Consider the following 17,485-nt stretch of genomic DNA (forward strand, 5'->3'; position numbering starts at 1 on the left):
GGAGGACAGAGCATTGGAATTTTAAAAGACAGAGAACAGATAAAGAATGAAAAAAAAAAAAAGGAACAGGATCTCAGAATTGAATGACAGTGTGAAACACACAAACGTATGCATTGTAAGTTTCCCAGAACGAGAAGAAAATGGAAAAAGGGGCAGAAAAAATAATTAAGGAAATAACAACCAAAAATTTCCCAACCCTTATGAAAGACATTAATGTCAATATCCGAGAAGGACATCAAAGAGAAGATTGGAGGCCTTTAGGGTCTCTTCTCTAGAACACACTGGAATCAACCTACACTCTATAATTTTTGTTTGTTTGTTTGGGGTATTATTTTATTCACATAATTTTGAAACTAGGAAACTGAGCCCTGATTAGTGCCTTGCCAAGGTCACACAGTTAAGATAGTCAAGGAATGCTGGTGAGTGTCTTCTCTGTAGCTTCCAGATGAACTCAAGTGGTTGGGTGGACTGGTTATATATTACACAGCCCTGTGTTGTGTATTCAGAGGTAAAATGTCTTAGGAATCTTTCCATGCTTGGGTTCAGGACTGGAGAGAAGTTCGGGAGAGAGTAATTTCCAACATGCACTCAATGTGAACTTCTTAGAGATTCTCTTAAAGACAGACAATGCCACATGACTTGTTCTCTGTCCTGAGAGATGGTGCAGACAACTATCCCACCCAGCAACACATCTGGGTCAATCAGAGATCCTGCCTGGCAGCCAGTGCAGGACAGCTTCCGTGATCTGGGTGACATGGATGGCAACGTAGCTTGGTGAAGAAAAGCATGGGCAAAGGTTAGCTTGTATCATTAAACATTACTTTAACCAGATTTAGACTGTGGTGATGGTTATCCAAGTCTATGCATTTGTCAAAACTCATGAAACTATAAATCAAAAAGAGTGAATTTTACTATATGTATTAATACATTTTTTAAAAGATGTAAAAATCAATTTGAAGAGAATTACAGAAATTAACAGGGGAAAAACTAGAATGAACCCAGTGACTTCAGACTGGAATTAGAGGTATCAGTATGAACTTTTGGTTTTAATATGTATATTACATACAAATATGTGTATGTATGTGTGTATATTTTCTAGTTCTGTCCACTAAGAGGACCTAGAGAGAATGACACCACAGAAGCAATGAACACACCTAGTGCCCTGATCTTGGTTACTAACGTCATTTTCCACCAAAAGGAACCAGGGCTTTGTGGGCAAAATAGCTGATTCCAGTGAGGGGACTGGGAAAGTACAAGATGAGTCTGGACTCATCTTTTTGTTGTGCCAGAAAGCAAGGAAGTGCTCAAAGTATGCTTAGGACATGACAAAAGGACACAATTGCCAGTTTGAAGGGACCTCACTCAACTAATTTGGGACAATTTGAACATTTAAATAAACAATGGAATTTAGATTATAACTTGAGTAACAAATCCACAAAAATCCCATACAGTGACTAACAAGGTAAGGGGGAAAGAAGAGAAGTCTCTTTCTCACAGTAGAATGCCAACTAATAAATGCAGAAGGAATGATAGAGTTAGAAAATAACCATTTGGCAACTGTTATAGTAATAACGATTCAGGCAAAAATCATCAATAAATGCTAAAACTAGTGGACAAGATATGGAGGAGGAACAAGATAGTCACATAGTTTTAAAGTATTTTCCTGGAAAATACTAATTACTAAGGGTAAAACAGTAACTTTACAATGGAGAAACCTGGCAAATACCACTTCAACCAAGTGATCAAAGTTTACATCACGAACAGTGGGGAAAACAGACATCCTCTGCCTCCTCATAGGATACACCAAGAAGGGCACAATAGGGAGGCGGACTTGGCCCAGTGGTTAGGCCATCCTTCTACCACATGGGAGGTCCGCAGTTCAAACCCCGGGCCTCCTTGACCCGTGTGGAGCTGGCCCACGCGCAGTGCTGATGCGTGCAAGGAGTGCCGTGCCACACAGGGGTGTCCCCGCGTAGGGGAGCCCCACACGCAAGGAGTGTGCCCCGTAAGGAGAGCTGCCCAGCGTGAAAGAAAGTTCAGCCTGCCCAGGCATGGCGCCACACACGGAGAGCTGACACACAAGATGATGCAACAGAAAGAAACACAGGTTCCTGTGCCGCTGACAACAACAGAAGCAGACAAAGAAGAACACGCAGCAAACAAACACAGAGAACAGACAACCGGGGCAGGCGGGGGGGAAGGGGAATAAATAAATAAATCTTAAAAAAAAAAAAAAGAAGGGCACAATATCACTTTGGTGGTATTTCTGCCAAAATGCAAAACTGAATCAAATCATGAGAACACACCAGACAAACCCAAACTGAGGGATATTGTTCACAAAATAACTGATCTGTACGCTTCAAAAAAGTCAAGGTCATACAAAACAAAGGCAGGCTGAGCAACTGTTCTAGATTAGAGAGTAAATATAACGTGTGATCCTGGATTGGGTCCCAGACTGTGATGAATAATTTTTTGTTACAAAGGACACAGTTGAAACAATTGGCAAAATTTGAATTAGGTCTAGAGATTAAATCAGTATTGTGGTTTTGATAACTGCATACTTATATAAGAGAATGTTCCTGTTCTTAGGAAATAAACCCTGAAGCATTTGGAGGTGAAGAGGCATTATGTCTGCAACTTACTCTCAAATAGTTCAGGAAAAAAAAATGTAGAGAGAGAAAGAATGAGAGAGTCAGCGAGTGTAGTAAAATGTTCATAATTGGGAACTCTGGGTGAAGGGTTCTTGGCAGTTTTTTGTACCATTTCGCCAGCTTTTCTAAGTTTAAAGTTATTTAAAATAAAAAGTAAAAATTTTATTGGAAAGCTCTAATCAACTATTTCTAAGAGGTAATGTCATTTTAAAAAAATATTCTATCAATGTAATTTTAATTACAGCCATACACACTTGAAGGAAGTGTTGAAAGAAGGGGGGGAAGGAAGAGAGGGAGGGGAAGGAGAGGGGTCAGAGAGAAAGGATGGAAGGGAAAGAAAAGTGGCTTTGGAAAGCCTCAAAGGGCTGCTGATTTGACTGCAAGCTGTACCAGTTAGTAGCTATTGTCTGACCTTGGTCATGCTCCCTAACCACTCTGAGCCTCGGTTTTCCCATCTGTCAGATGGGGGTCCTAACACGCCCCTTGCAGGATGGTAAGCAGTTAACCAGCGTGTGGAGGGGCAGGTGGTCAGGGCGCAGGCGCTGCCCTGGGCAAGGCCTCCCAGCTCCACTCCTCACCCACGTGGGACACAGAGGGAAGCGCGCCTGGGAGTGAGGTGCCCATTCTGGAGGAGCAGCACCCCGAGGCTGCCAGGTGATTTCTAGACGGTAAGGGCAGCTTGAAGGCAGACATGCTTAGAAGGCTCACAGGGCTCCTCTCCCACCAGCCTCACTTCAAACAGTTTTACCTTCAAGAATTTGATCAACCACTTTAAATGCTTCATCAACATTTCCATATTCCAGTTTCCTTTCTGGCTCGAAGAAGGACTTGTGTTGTATAGCTTCCTAGAAGGAGATGAGAAATGTGAGGCGCCCGGGCCGGCAGCCAGCCCGGTGCTGCATCTCCGGGTCTGGGTTTCCTTTCTCCTCCAGTGCTGGAACCCCATGCACTTCCAGAGTGGCACTGGCAAGCTGAGCTCAGACCCAGGCTTCACACAGACTCCCAAGCAGCAAATGCAAATTGTCCATTTGAGCCCAAAGAATCAGGATGCTGAGGGAAAAAAAACAAAACTGGCCCCTGGCTGGTCACAGAACAGAACTAATATTTTCCAGGCAGATTTTTCTCTTCATTCCACAGTTCCTTATTTTATGCAGCCGAGGCCACAGAACAGGTGAATTTCGAGTTTGGGCTCTCGACCCAGAGTTGTGTCCATTCTCTTCATTCTCCACCTGTTTGAGTATGGGCCCGTGATTTCACCCTTCCTCACTCAAACCAGCAGATCTGTAATTGTCTGCCAGAGAATAATACCAGCATCAAACAACAAACTGTGGAAATGATGATCTCACCTTTACATCAGAGTTTAAATTCTCCATCAACTGGATCACAGAATGGATTTGACCCAAATTTGCAGTGGCAAAGTAGGCCCAGCTGTCTACACATTGCTGGTCTTTCATCAATTCCCTGACTAAGAAATGTTTGGGAAATTGGCTCAAAGTCACTCAAAGAGCAAGCAACACGTGAAGTTAAAGAAGAGTAAACTTGGTTAAAAAAAGAAAGGCATTTACAAAATTACAAAATTCTATTTTCAACCTGGAATGTTTGATTCTTATATTAATAAGAAAAGCATAGGAATTGATTCCAGTAGTGTGTTGTCAATAAAAAATAGGATAAAAACAAATGAGCCACCATCACTCAGTTTTAACCTGGCTTCTCTTTTTTAGAGTTTTCAGTAGATTGAATGGGGAAACTATCAAAAGTTTTGAGTCAAGGGGTAAGATTGATAAGCATGGTGAGAAATATAAGTTCTCACTGGAATCTCTCATTAATCATCATTACCAACAACATGATCATAGCTAACAATTACTCAGAGAAAGGAAGTGATGTCTACTTGCTTATTTGAATTTTATTTGGATGGAAGGTGGGGAAACAAAAGGTAAATATTTAGCCTCTGGCATTGGATAAAGGATTACAAACAAAATATGATAAAGTATTAAATAAATAATTTATTAAGAGGAAATTTTAACTCTAAAACCAAATTTGGGGGAAGGAAAGTACAAAGTGAGCAAGAGCAGCAGGCAACATATCAATGAACTGGGTTTGAGGGGAACATAAATGTTTGAATTTGAGACTGGTCAGGAAAACTTGGGAGGCCTAATCATCTTTCACTGCAATTAAACACTCTATATTGTTATCCTCCTCATATGATTTCATTTTAATTTTAAAACACTAAGGAAATTGTCTTGAAACAAACTCGATGTTCCCAGGCATTAAGTAGTACACTCAAGGCCAAGTTCTTCTGGAGATACTAATCTTGGCGAAGTAATTTCTTCATTTTCTCCCTCAGGGCATGCTAGTCGCTTAGAAAACAACATACTAGTTACATTGTGAAGATAACATGGGATCGGTATGTTCTGGATGTAATCTGTTCATGCTGCTTTACCAACTTCCAGTCTTTTATTACTTAGTAAGTAATAAGAAACAATGACATTCGTGCAGAAGAATACTCTGCCATGTCATGGAGATGAGCCTGATAACCTTTGTGAATTTCTAACTCCTTTCTAGAAAACAGGATAGAAAATGCAGTTTTCCAATTTGTTTAGGTCACCAAAAACCTGTAGGCATCATCTTACCTCTCATACACATCTAAGATATGCATTAAAGAATCTAAAAGTAGTGTCTACAATATTTGGCTCAGCCAGAATAGGAAGTAGATGAATACAGAGAGCTCTAGGACATGTCCACCTGTCCTGGACATTGTTGACTGTCCATCCTATGTTCCTCTCATTTCTGCCCTTCCAAGCAATGCCCAGATTGAGATTCGCATCTTAAATCCCACGCAGCCCATGTGCTTCAAGATCTTTGACCCCAGCAGTAACCAACAGCGCCTGCATCCCTGCATCCATCTGGCCATTGTTCACCCAGAGGTGGGCATGTAGCTTAATGAGGCTGAACCTCAGGGCTCCTGCTGGCACAGTAATGTTCTTGCTTGTTCATGAACAAGGAAGCTTGTAGCCCAGATTGCAACCGGCCACCATCCCCTGACCATAGAGAAACCACCTGGGGAAAAACCTGTACCATGGGCAGTAGAGAGGCAGAATGAAATGTTGCTAACACTGACACACTTTGAGGTCAATAATGCCCCTGTTTTTGGAGGCCACTTTCAGTTGGATTTTCTATTACTGTGGCCAAAAGCATTTTAATGGCTATGCCGGTGATAATCTGCTCTTCTGGTCCCCATTTTGGCACTACCATCAAACTCATTACCTCGATTGTTAGGATGAGAGGCTCCATATCTTTGTAGATAATCTTCACTCTCTTAGCAGCTTTCTTTGCCTGAACTTCAGAATCTGCAATCACGGCACAGACAAGCTGACCCACGCAAAATACCTACAACACAGAAAGACCTTTGCTCTCCAGAAGGCCAGGCACCAGGCCATCATATTTCATTCATTTTCTCCCTCCCTCCTAGAACAGAATGAGAGACACAGTGAATGACCCATTCATATCTGTAATGACCACAACCACAGTGGCCACAGTTAACGAAGGCCTTGGTGGGGAAAGTCATTGTCAGAGGTGGCCTGCTGACCCCTGGCACTGGGGCAAGTTCAGGTATGATGGTCTCATTGGCAGCAATGGCTGAGGAGAAGCAGGAGTGGCGCTGCCTCAAGCACAGTGGACCCAGGCTCCAGGCCCAGCTGATGGGGCTGCTTGAGGTCCAGCTGCCCTAGAAGAGCCAGGCACATGGCTTGAAGTGTGCCTGCTCCACTACTGATAAGAGCCATTCTGAGAAAGGCAGCACCTGGTGCTCCCTTCACGCCCAGGGAAGACCAGGAAGTCTCATCTCATCTCAACTGGACAAGAGGGGAGAAGAGAGGGCATGGACTGGGAAGGGGAGTTCTGCGATAACACAACACTGCTGGGGGGCAAGTCTGTGCCACAGATTATGCAGAGCGTAGCTTTTTAATGAAGTGACATGAGGCTGTAGCAGCCTAGACACAACCACGTACAGAGCATCCTCTTTCTTGCAGGGGAAGAGGGTGCAAGCAGCATCATTTCACCTGCAGGTGGGGTAGGCACCCTAAGAAGTTCACACAGGGACCAGAAAGTCAGATGCGAAAAAGAAAGCTAGAGAGAGAAGACGCATGACAGACTGGAAGAAGGCGCCTTGGTCATTTAGCTTTCTCTCTCATCTCATCCCTTGATGATAAACTGCTTCACTCATTTTTAAATCTTTTTTGGACTATCTGTTACTTTTCACAATGAGTATATAGTAATTTTATCATCCAAAAAACATGGTGTTAAATGCATTGGGGAGTTATTGCTTAATGGGTACAGTGTCCGTTGGTAATGGATGGTGGTGGTGGTAGCACGACATCATAGGTGTAATAATATCACTGAATTATACACTTAAAAATGGCAAATTTCAAGGCATAGCTATGTGTGTATGTAATACAGTGTTTGAAAAGTTAAATACAGGGGGAAAAGTGTGCTTTTTGGGTGTGGGAAGGCAGTACAGGGAGACATAAAAGAAATAACATGCCAAAAATGTTGCTAACTGTTGAATCCAGACAATGGGTCTATGGAAGTTCATTGTCCTATTCTCTCTATTTTTGTGTATTTTTAAATTTTCCACAATGAAATGTTTTTTAGAAGGCATAAAGTTCTATACACAAACATTAAAAAAAGAAAGAAAAGAAAAAAAGAATTAAACCAACAAGGCAATCATTTACAAATCTTTTCTCAGTTGCCCATGGATGTCTAGTCTTACTACCGTGACTCAGCCCCTGAGACACTCAAGTCCATGAAAGCACACCTCAGAAAGCAAGTGCTTTATCGTGTGTCCAGAACAACTTTGTTTGTTTAATAAACATTTGTACAAAGAACATAATTCTCATTGTTCTCTGCCAGTGCTGTGCAACTCAGCTTGGGGGAGGTTCAACCTTGAGTTCAAACTCTTGATCATCAAGTTTTCATTTTTATCAACTAAGCTGGCCAGTGAGAGCCAGTCTCAGGAACTGTTTCAAATTATGAAGCTCTTTTGACTACAGCCTGAACTGAGAAGTCTGAGTTATGTAGAAAACCTGCTACATTTTCTGATAAACGAAGATACAGTAGTCAAAGTTTAGCCAAACTTTTAAGAATTTCAAATGTTCAAATGGCAACAATGCAATCACTGTTCCTTTACTCACTTACCCTAAAAAAAGTGGGAAGCAGTGTGTGGAATATACAGACAAATCAGACACAGACCCTTACTCAGGGAATTTTACTAGGTAGTGGAAATATGTAAGGCATAGAAACAAAAGGCAGAAATACAATAGAAGATAGAAAGTGCATCAAGTACATTAAAGGGCCCACTTTGTCTTCTCCACTAGAATGCAAACTCCATGAGGGAAGGGGTATCTTTTCAGATACAGTGACCAGCCATCATAGGTGTTGATTTAAAAACAGTAGTGTGAATGAATGAATGAATAAATGAGAGTGGGCTCAGAAGAGAGAAAGAGAACTTCTGGATTAAAGGATAAAGGATAAGGAAAGTCTTCATGGTAGAGATACCACTTGGACTTGAACTTTGGACACACAGACTGGTACTTTGGTGAGGGATTCTTGCGGGGGAGGGAAAGAGCAAATAAAAGTTATCATTATTCTTTCTTTTATTTTCTCATACTTAACAGCATACTATCTTACTACTAGAAAATATAAAACACCAAAGTATTTTTTATATAACTAGTGAACTTCTTCTGTGGAAAATGAATATTTTTAAAGTAATTCAATATTAGAAAATACCGTTTTATAATAAGCATTCAAAAATATTGGAATCCTTATGATGTGCCAAAACTGGATGCTATCTTTTAGAAAATATGAAGTGTCACTAACTGAGGAAGTTATTTTTTTAAACAGAAAGCAAACATGCAGTACCTCATCTTTCGCAAGAAGTGTCTCATGTTCAGTTAAAAGGCTTAAATTGTTTACACCCTCAAGATGTTCCGCGGTCATGATGTCCACCACGCCTGGAAGGCTTAGTGCTTCTGATAGATCAATAGACCTAGGTGAGAACACACAGCAGAGCTCCTTAGAGCAGCCTCCGCAACCCTAAGACCATCAAAAATGTGGTCATTTGGAGATAAGACATGAGAGGTAAGATACGTCAAGGAATTGCTCTGACAACTCGTTGCAGGACAAGTGGGAAAAAATTCCCAGGACAATGGCAATTTTACAGGGAGGGACAAACTGCAATAAATCTTATATTTAGATTAATCATCTCTAGTCTGCACTGGGCATCTCCAACAGCTTCCTACCATTACCTTTCACTTGTAGGGAAACAAGACGTCAGTACCTTCTGCTAATAGTGTGGCTTCGGACTTAAGTGAAAGGCAACGACTAACACTAATTGGGTAAGAACTTGATCACTTACACAATCTTAGCATGAGCTCTTGAACTGGTTACAAAAGTTAAGAAAAGCTCCTGGTCCACAGCAGGCATGTCGTCACAGTAGATGGCTTCGCCTGTGGCATGCTTAATACCAGACAGATGCATGATGGGGTGGCCAACTGGATCTTGAGGAAGCTGTCTTGGGTCTGCATCCTATTTAATAAATAATCAACATATAATTTTTTACATTTCTATAGAGAAAATAGAAATAATCCTATTATGCACATATCCCATCAGTGGGTAACTATATAATTTAAATCCAAAACAGAATACTTTTGAGAATGAAAACAGTCACTATTAAAAATAACATCAGGATAATACGCTTAAACCAAGATCCCAGGCAAACCAGGATGTACAGCCACCCCTACATGTTGCTATTGCTGTTTTTACTTTTCTGAATATAGACTACAAATATTTCTAATGGAAATTCCATTTGTGGAAATAAATGAATATAAACTCTTCCTGAAAATGTAAAATCATGTTTTCCTGCTAATGCTCACATGTTTTTAAAAATTTTATCAAAATTATGACTGTATCTCAGCATGGTATATAACTTTAAAATATTTTGCAGAGAAATATGATGAATGATGTGCACACTTAAAGAAAATATTGAGGGTATACCTTCAATCAGAATAGCTTTTTTTCCCTATTTTGAATGAAGATAGCTAAGAGATAATTGATAAAATTTGTCACTTGGACAATCCTAGTAAAGAATGAAGTCAAAGGGAGCTGCAATTTGAGCAGTGATTCATTAACATTACTCTTTTTTAGAAATTCATGGAGTAAAGTGTCTTGCTACTGGTTCTGTAAGTACCATAAATATGTTCTCATAACCAAAGTGGAGACTAAGAAATAGAACGTCTCCCCTATATTTCAAATATGAGAGTTGTCAGCTCTCCTAGTTGGGTGGCTGGTGGGAGAAGAACTGGAGGCAAAGCTCAGAAACCAGGGTGAAGGATATGGCTTCCAAAGGGGCTGGTGTTGGGAGTCCCAAAGGTGGAAACTCCAGGAAAAATGCCAGACAACCGCAACGTGACTACTTTCTGAAAGACAGGAGGCTCTGACCGAAGGGCTGCACAGCGCTCTTACTGCCTGAATCAGTGTTGTGTTTGGGGCTCTGGCTGGGGCCAGACTACCAGGGGCTTTCTCTGGGAAAAATGTGGGGGTGACATACATTCGGGTTGGCCAGGGTGAGGTGCGAGGAGAGCTATGGAAGCCCCCCGCCCCATCTGCTACGCCCACTGTGGTTCACAGGGGGTCATCCAAGCCCTGGCTTAGGCAACGATTCCTTCCTTGAGATGAGCCCCACAGGTCCAGACTACATCATATAGCAGGAGGGAAGAGAAAACAAGGCACTAACACAACATATACTAGGGAATAAAGAAGTAATTGAAGCTGATCTATTTCCAACTCAGTATAATTTAAGGCATCTGACCAAAGAAAAGCTAAATACTTTTGAATTTGAATACCAGAATGTGCCATTTAAAAAAGCATAATGACAATAAATGAGACATTTGAATTGACCTAAAATGGTATCTCATTTCAATCATTACTGTAGATTTTCCAGTTTCAAAGTTAGCTCTGGTCTAATGAACTACATGGGAATGAAAGAGAATGATTGTAACCACCTGGGATTCCACTGATCAAATAGCATGTTTTCTTTCACGCAGATGTTTTGCTTTCTTTTCCCATCTAAACATGTGGATTTAATTTAACAAATACCGTGAATGGAAGAGAGCCATGATTATAATGGGGATTATAAGGATGTATATTTATTATGCAAAAATACACATCCTCTTCTGCTCTAGGAAATACAAAATAGTGGTCCTCATTCATTGCCAATCCACTTGAGAAATTTTTAATAAAGAATAAACATTCAACTTGGGCTAGATCAATAATTCTCCAGGCACTGGGCACAGGCCTGGGATATTAGGGGGAAGGGGAGAGTGGTATGTATAATTTGAAAACACATTCAGCAATATTGTTGATTATTATGAAAATGAAAAAAAAACCACTATTGTTTTCATAATGTAAATTATGAAAGTAAAACGTCAACTGACTTGATTGACGATTATACGGAGGAAGTAGAGTGATTGCTACAACTAACTTGGCATAAGGAGTTCATGCAGGATGCACTGAACTAATTCCTGTTGCATATAAACATAATAGGCAATTATTGTTTTAATGTCCATATTTGTTTTACTTATATATAAACTTCAGTTTTATAGCTATTACAATATAGTGGCAAACAGGAGTACAAGATATTTTTTCTCTCCTTTCTGATTGTTGTTGAATTTATCCTGACTTTATAAATTGGAAACCAGAAGATTATAAAGAAAACTAATTCAGAACTTGGCCCAGGCACATTAAATAAAAGTGGACATAAGACCATGAATGTAGGGAAAGTGAGAGAAAAGTTTATATATTGGGCTTTAGGCATGAGCAAGGATTTGAAGTAGCCCTAACACACACCAGTTCCACTGAGAGTGTTCATTGCTCTGTCCTCATGACCAAATGCTCTCACAGCACTTTTTTCTCCTCTCCTCTGAGGAACTGACATGGTAATCAAAAGAAAAATGCTTTTATAAGGGTTCTATCAGGTATGGCTTTTCATTTGTTACAAATGGTAGGGATCAATTTCCTTTTATAATATCCCCCAAAGAGTTGAGCTATGATGTTGTGTTGGCCTCTGAACTTGAACAATATTTGAGTGACAGATTACCTCCATCTTTTCCCAAAGCTTCATGCAAAGTAAAATTCTATGTAATACATAAGTGTAAACATTAAGGAGATTCATTTGTAGACCTCTTAAAGCTGTGAAAGTGTTCTATGCACGACATAACACTTTTATCTGTAAATAATGAAAAATCTCATATCTTGAAAAAGAATCTTGTGATGCCTGCAAAAAGATTAGGAAGAAATTCCAAACTATAGTTTTGTTCTATTTTACTGTCAAATGCCAAAGTATTTTAGTTAAAGATACAACACTTTTTGCATCCATTATGATGAATCTACTGGTAAAAGCAATGGTACTTGATCACTTACTTATGCTAGGTTTATGGTTAAAGATACTATGGAATAATTCCCGTGCCGCTGACGACAACAGAAGCGGACAAAGAAACAAGACGCAGCAAATAGACACCAAGAACAGACAACCAGGGGAGGGGGGGGGGGGGGGAATTAAATAAATAAATAAATCTTTAAAAAAAAAAAAAAAAGATACTATGGAATAAAGACTATGTCCCCTCAAAATGGTGATATCTTGAAGCTGCATCAAGATGTTTCAAAGCAAATGAACTGAGGTGGGGAAAAATGTATACCATGAGTGTTGATGTTGCTGTAGCAATGTGGAGTGTGTGTGTGTGTGAAAGAGGGAGAGGGAGAGGGAGAGGGAGAGGGAGAGGGAGAGGGAGAGGGAGAGGGAGGAAGAGAAGCCACAAGGAAAAAACAAAAAATGAAACTCAAGTGGGAGATACACTGTTTCCAAAACTTTGCCTTGCTATTTATAACAAATCACTTTCAAGATTGTCAACTATGTAAAAAAATGGTGGGTTAAGCACTAGATTATCCATTTATGTGATGGTCTGAATGCGGATTCAAAGTGTTGCTATGGTTCCTTTCTGAAGTTTATTCATTGTCAAAGGAACATTCACTTGGTTGGATATTTAGGAGCAGAAGATGGCAGCTGCCATATTTTGGAAAACACCAGGGAAAAGGGCAGCTTTTCTTAACTTTCTAAATGATCAGTTTCTATGGAGTTTGGTGAATTTGAGTTTATGAACATAATGACTCTAAAACCTCCAGGGGGTATACACCGACTTCAATGTTCAATCCAACAACAGAGTCAATGACGTAATACTATAAAGTCTTCATGCTCTCATTTTGATAAAACTCTCCAGGACAAGTTTCTTGATAATGATTCCAGGGAAAAACATGCTGAATCTTACCCAGTTTATAATAGGATGACTTCAGGTGATAATTCTATAACGTTGTGACAAAAAATTCCATTTGAATATCATGAGGAATTCTGTTTTCTCTAATATTCAACCTTCATATGGAGACTCAAAAATAGCTCTTAGAACTTGTTTAATTTAACTCTAAAATGTAATTCATAGACAATCACTTGGAGAATAAGGGTTGGGGGCAAAATATCTCTACCATCAAACAAAACAAGTCAGTGGCCTTGAAAAGCAGCACATTATTGCATTTTCATCAGTCTTCCAGGGATATTTTCTTTACTTCTCTGAAAATGAAATCAAAGCAGTCCCACAGCTCTGACGAAATGTCACCTTGCAGGTGCTCCCACTTTCCTAATGCCAGGGCTTAGAAAGCATGTGGCCAGCTAGCCAGCTTATTTATGTCAGTGATACAAGGTCATTGTACAACACCAATGACCTTCAAGAGCAAAACAGCCTTCAAAAAAAAGTTACCAGAGCTTTCATTTGTTTTTAGTTGGAATTCTTCATTGATCTGAAATATTTATTTAACACTAAAGGAGGTTGTGTGTTCACCAGAAGGGGAGCTTGTGTTTATAAAACTTGAGAATCACTGAGACACAGACGGGACTGTCCAGGGGAAGGAGCTATAGAGAAAAAAAAAAAGCCACTAACCTGGAACTTTAATATACTCCAGTGATGTCTGGAATGGAGCTCTTCTAAAGCACTCTCATACTTGTCTTCAAGGCTAGGATAGTGAACAGGGTCCTGAAAAGTAGACCGGTGGTAGATAATTAAACTGTGCCAGATTGGCTTTGGGAGGGGGGCTAGCATGATTCTTAGCAAACACCTCCACTCTGAAGTCTAAGGTGATTTAAGTATTCACTGTATTCATAAGCCTGCGGTTGTGGGCAGCGCCCTGATCTCAAGGACATATACTCTGAAAGGTATAGACCTACTATCACATATTGGGAAAAGCCAAATGAATATAGCACATCTCTGGACGACAAAATCTGTTTCTTATGATTCTCTCACCACTTTCCTAAATGACTTGAGGACTTACAAACCAATAAAACAGGAAGACAGAAGCAAAGGAAATAAAATGGAAAGAAAAAGAATACTTAAACCAGGAAAAACTCAGAGCAAAAGGACATCATTGCAAATGAGCCTTAAACTTTGCTATGCACCAGCTGGGAAACTGCAGCAAAAGGAAAATGCAGAAAGGTATGCCTAGGCACTCTGGCCACGGCCTCTGGGGAGGAAGCTTTCTGGGTCCCCCGGAAGAATACTTCTCAGCCCGGAGGGAAATCCCTCATTGTGGTCTATACAGGAAACTTTGAACAATACACCTAACAATTACTTTTTTATAAGTTTAAAACATTTTAATAAAAAATGTAGCGCCTCCAAAGGATTTTTAAAGTGTGGGAGTTGACTTAAAGGGATACAACTACAAGGCAGAAGCTTTAAATTATATCTCTTGGTTCCTTCCCCAAGAAATTAAATTAGTTTGCTAGGAAATGGGCAAGGCTACACTTTTTCTCTTTTGGTTACCTGGTGACAAATGAACTAAAGTATGTTTTCAAGCTTCCATTCTAAAAAATTTAAAACAACTCTTTTGTTTTTTAGTTAGTCCCATCTATAATGAGAAGATACCTTCGAAAGTAGTGAGAAGAGAAAATTTTGTGTCTCTTATTTAAAGGGATCATACTAATTTCTATACCACATGAACTCTAGTCTAGTTTGGGCAGCTGGTTGTAGCATGGGTTAACAAGGTTGATATTGTCCAAATGCCCTTTGGGTCTAGCAAATTATTCAGAGAAACTCTGTTAGTCGCATATCTCCCTAGCCAACAGCCCTGTAACTCTTATTGTTAGAAGGAAGACAAGACAAAAGAATACCAAGATTATTAGTACTATTATTATGACTAAGCAGTTTTCCTTATGTCTCTCTGAAGTGGCAGGGACCACCCTAAGCTCTTTTACCATAATGACACATTTCACAATAACCATGTGGAGTGGCTGCCATCATCAAATTAAAGGTGAGAGAAATGGGGCTGACCCCAGAGAAGGAAGTCAAAAGCATGAAAGTAAACTTCAACAAGTGAAGGAAATGCTTTACTGAGGGAAAACATATTTGAATAACTAACAATTTATCTGCGTACTACCTTGAAAAACAACAGATCAGAAACAATGCTCAGTGGTAAAACAAAATCCTGCACAGCTCTGAGCTCCATTTGCAATTCTTTCCCACATCTGTGCCCCCTCAACAGACAGTCTGATGTACGTCTTGGCTTGCCCTGTATATTCTAAGTTATTTGGCAGGAATTGTGGTCTCTACTTTGGGTGTCACAATACCCCCAGTTCCGGGAAAGCTAGTTTCGTTTACCATCCTCTTCAAAATCTGTGACACTTCCAGGTAGAACTTGAAGAGGAAGCTGATGAGGAGAGTCCTCTTGAATTCCACCCTCCCACCGGGAGCTGAGCCTGGGAGGGCAACTTCCTCCAGAACCAGCCTGCACGCCGCATCCAGCATCGATTCGTTCCAGGGCCTGTGTGAGTCAACAGAAAAGACTCTCAGCCTGACAGAACTCAGTACCTCAGTTTCAACCAACATGTAAGACAAATAGTCATGGTTTGATGCAGGAAATAAAGAGTACAAGTTCCAGGCTCGGGCAACTTGAGTTTGAATCATGGCTCCACCACCCACAAGGTATCTGGAAGGGCCTTAGTACTTCCTATCTGCAGAAAGGGAATAATGGTAGCACCAACGCACAGGAAATAAATGCATCCCGTGTAAAGTCCTCAGCCCAGAGGTAACTGGCCCTTGTATCACAGAAGTGCTTACTGCTTGCCAGGTTCTGTTTTAAGCACCTCCTGTGTGTACATTTATGAGGTAGGTATGACGGCAGATGAGGAAACCCAGGTACCATGAGGTCATGTAAGATCTAACTGAGATCACTCAATTAAAGAGGTCAAGCTGAGATACGACCCAGGCAGCCTGACTTGAATTCATGTTCTTCCACTGCTCGATCTTACTTCTTCTGAAATGGTACCCGATACCCAGTAGAAGCTCAAGAAATATTAGCTATTAGTATTACGTATAGACATAAAAAGTGAGCCAAATCAAGACATATGGAAATAGAATCAAACATAATCATGAAATCTTACTGGAATTCAATGCCATTAAAAAGAAAGGTACTAAGCCTTTTTCTTTTTTAAATTACATCTCACCACAAAAAGAGCTGCTCTATCACTTGGTGTTTAAGGACATGATATACCTTCCAATGAGTTTCTGGCAGGAATTTTTGGCACAGATGGTGGTTGGACCAACACCTCCGTAGTAGATGGATAACTCTCTAATGATGCCTTCCCCTTCTCCAAAGAAGACTCTCATTCCTGAATTGACGATTGCTAGTGCATTCTGTTGCCGCTGGGCTTGTCGGAAGGCTGATACAAATTCCCACTGAAAGCAAAAGTTGAGTAGCATGTGTAGACACACCCTGAGTGCCAACTATGCACTGGCAGCTTACATCTTTTGCTTCATTTGATTCTCCTCAAACCCTCGAAGGCAGGCTTGATTATTCCCATTTTACAGACGAACCTAAGGCTCCAAGTGACTCAGCAAGTAGCTCAGAGCCAGCATTGAAGTCTGGATTCAAACCCAGCTCTGCCTGATTCCTGAGCCCTTGGTCTTTCCATTAAGTTCTATTGCAGATGTGGGTTTTTTTAGTCTTTTTTCAAATCCCAAGATATAAATATCAGAATATTCTTCAAGTCTTATTTAGGGAAAAAGAGTTATGGGACAAAAACATTTTCAAAAATTTTAGATATGGATGTATAACGGAATATTATTCAGCCATAAAAAGAAATAAAGTTCTGAATCACGCTACAATATGGATGAACCTTGATACATTATGCTAAGTAAAATAAGCCAGACACAAAAGGACAAATATTGCATGATTTCATTTTTGTGAAGTATCTAGAATAGGTCAATTCATAGAAATAGAAAGTGGATTACAGTACATTTACTGAAAAATGGGTGTTTTTATTCAACTGTGCTTTCTTTTTTTAATTGTTTATATTTTCAATTATTAAATGTACAAAATAAAGTAAAAAAAAGAGAAATGGATTAGAGGCTATCAGGGGTTGGGAAAAAGTAGGAATTGAGAGTTACTGCTTAATAGGCAGAGTTGATTAAAAAAATTGTGGAAATGGATGGGGGTTGGGGGACACAACATTATGAGTATAATTAATGCCTCTGAATTGTTCACATAAAATGGTTTGAAAAAGAAATTTATTAGACAGTAACTTTAAACTTAGAGAGAGAGAGAAAATGACAAAGACAAAGGTCTCCTGATTCTAGAAATTATGGAAGAGTACATGACACAAGTAAAAGGAAACTATTCATAATTCCTCTTAAGATAATGACCTCTAATATTTCCTGAAACTGGGCTTTATTTTCCCTATAAAA

The 17,485-nt window shown here is 39.9% G+C and overlaps 1 protein-coding gene across 2 annotated transcripts in view; it reads right to left on the reverse strand.

Annotated features, from left to right (window-relative positions):
• LOC101444097 (aldehyde oxidase) overlaps positions 1 to 17,485 on the reverse strand; it is a 91,403-nt gene that overhangs the window by 47,624 nt on the left and 26,294 nt on the right. For both annotated transcript variants that reach the window (XM_058300403.2, XM_058300404.2), the window contains exons 14-20: positions 16,293 to 16,477; positions 15,401 to 15,563; positions 13,691 to 13,783; positions 9,064 to 9,233; positions 8,568 to 8,694; positions 5,916 to 6,038; positions 3,400 to 3,496 (exon numbers count right to left, since the gene is read on the reverse strand). In XM_058300403.2, coding sequence (XP_058156386.1) covers positions 3,400 to 3,496; positions 5,916 to 6,038; positions 8,568 to 8,694; positions 9,064 to 9,233; positions 13,691 to 13,783; positions 15,401 to 15,563; positions 16,293 to 16,477 — 958 coding nt within the window. The remainder of the gene's footprint in view (positions 1 to 3,399; positions 3,497 to 5,915; positions 6,039 to 8,567; positions 8,695 to 9,063; positions 9,234 to 13,690; positions 13,784 to 15,400; positions 15,564 to 16,292; positions 16,478 to 17,485) is intronic.

This window comes from Dasypus novemcinctus, chromosome 7 (assembly GCF_030445035.2).
Source record: "Dasypus novemcinctus isolate mDasNov1 chromosome 7, mDasNov1.1.hap2, whole genome shotgun sequence".
NCBI lineage: Eukaryota > Metazoa > Chordata > Mammalia > Cingulata > Dasypodidae > Dasypus > Dasypus novemcinctus.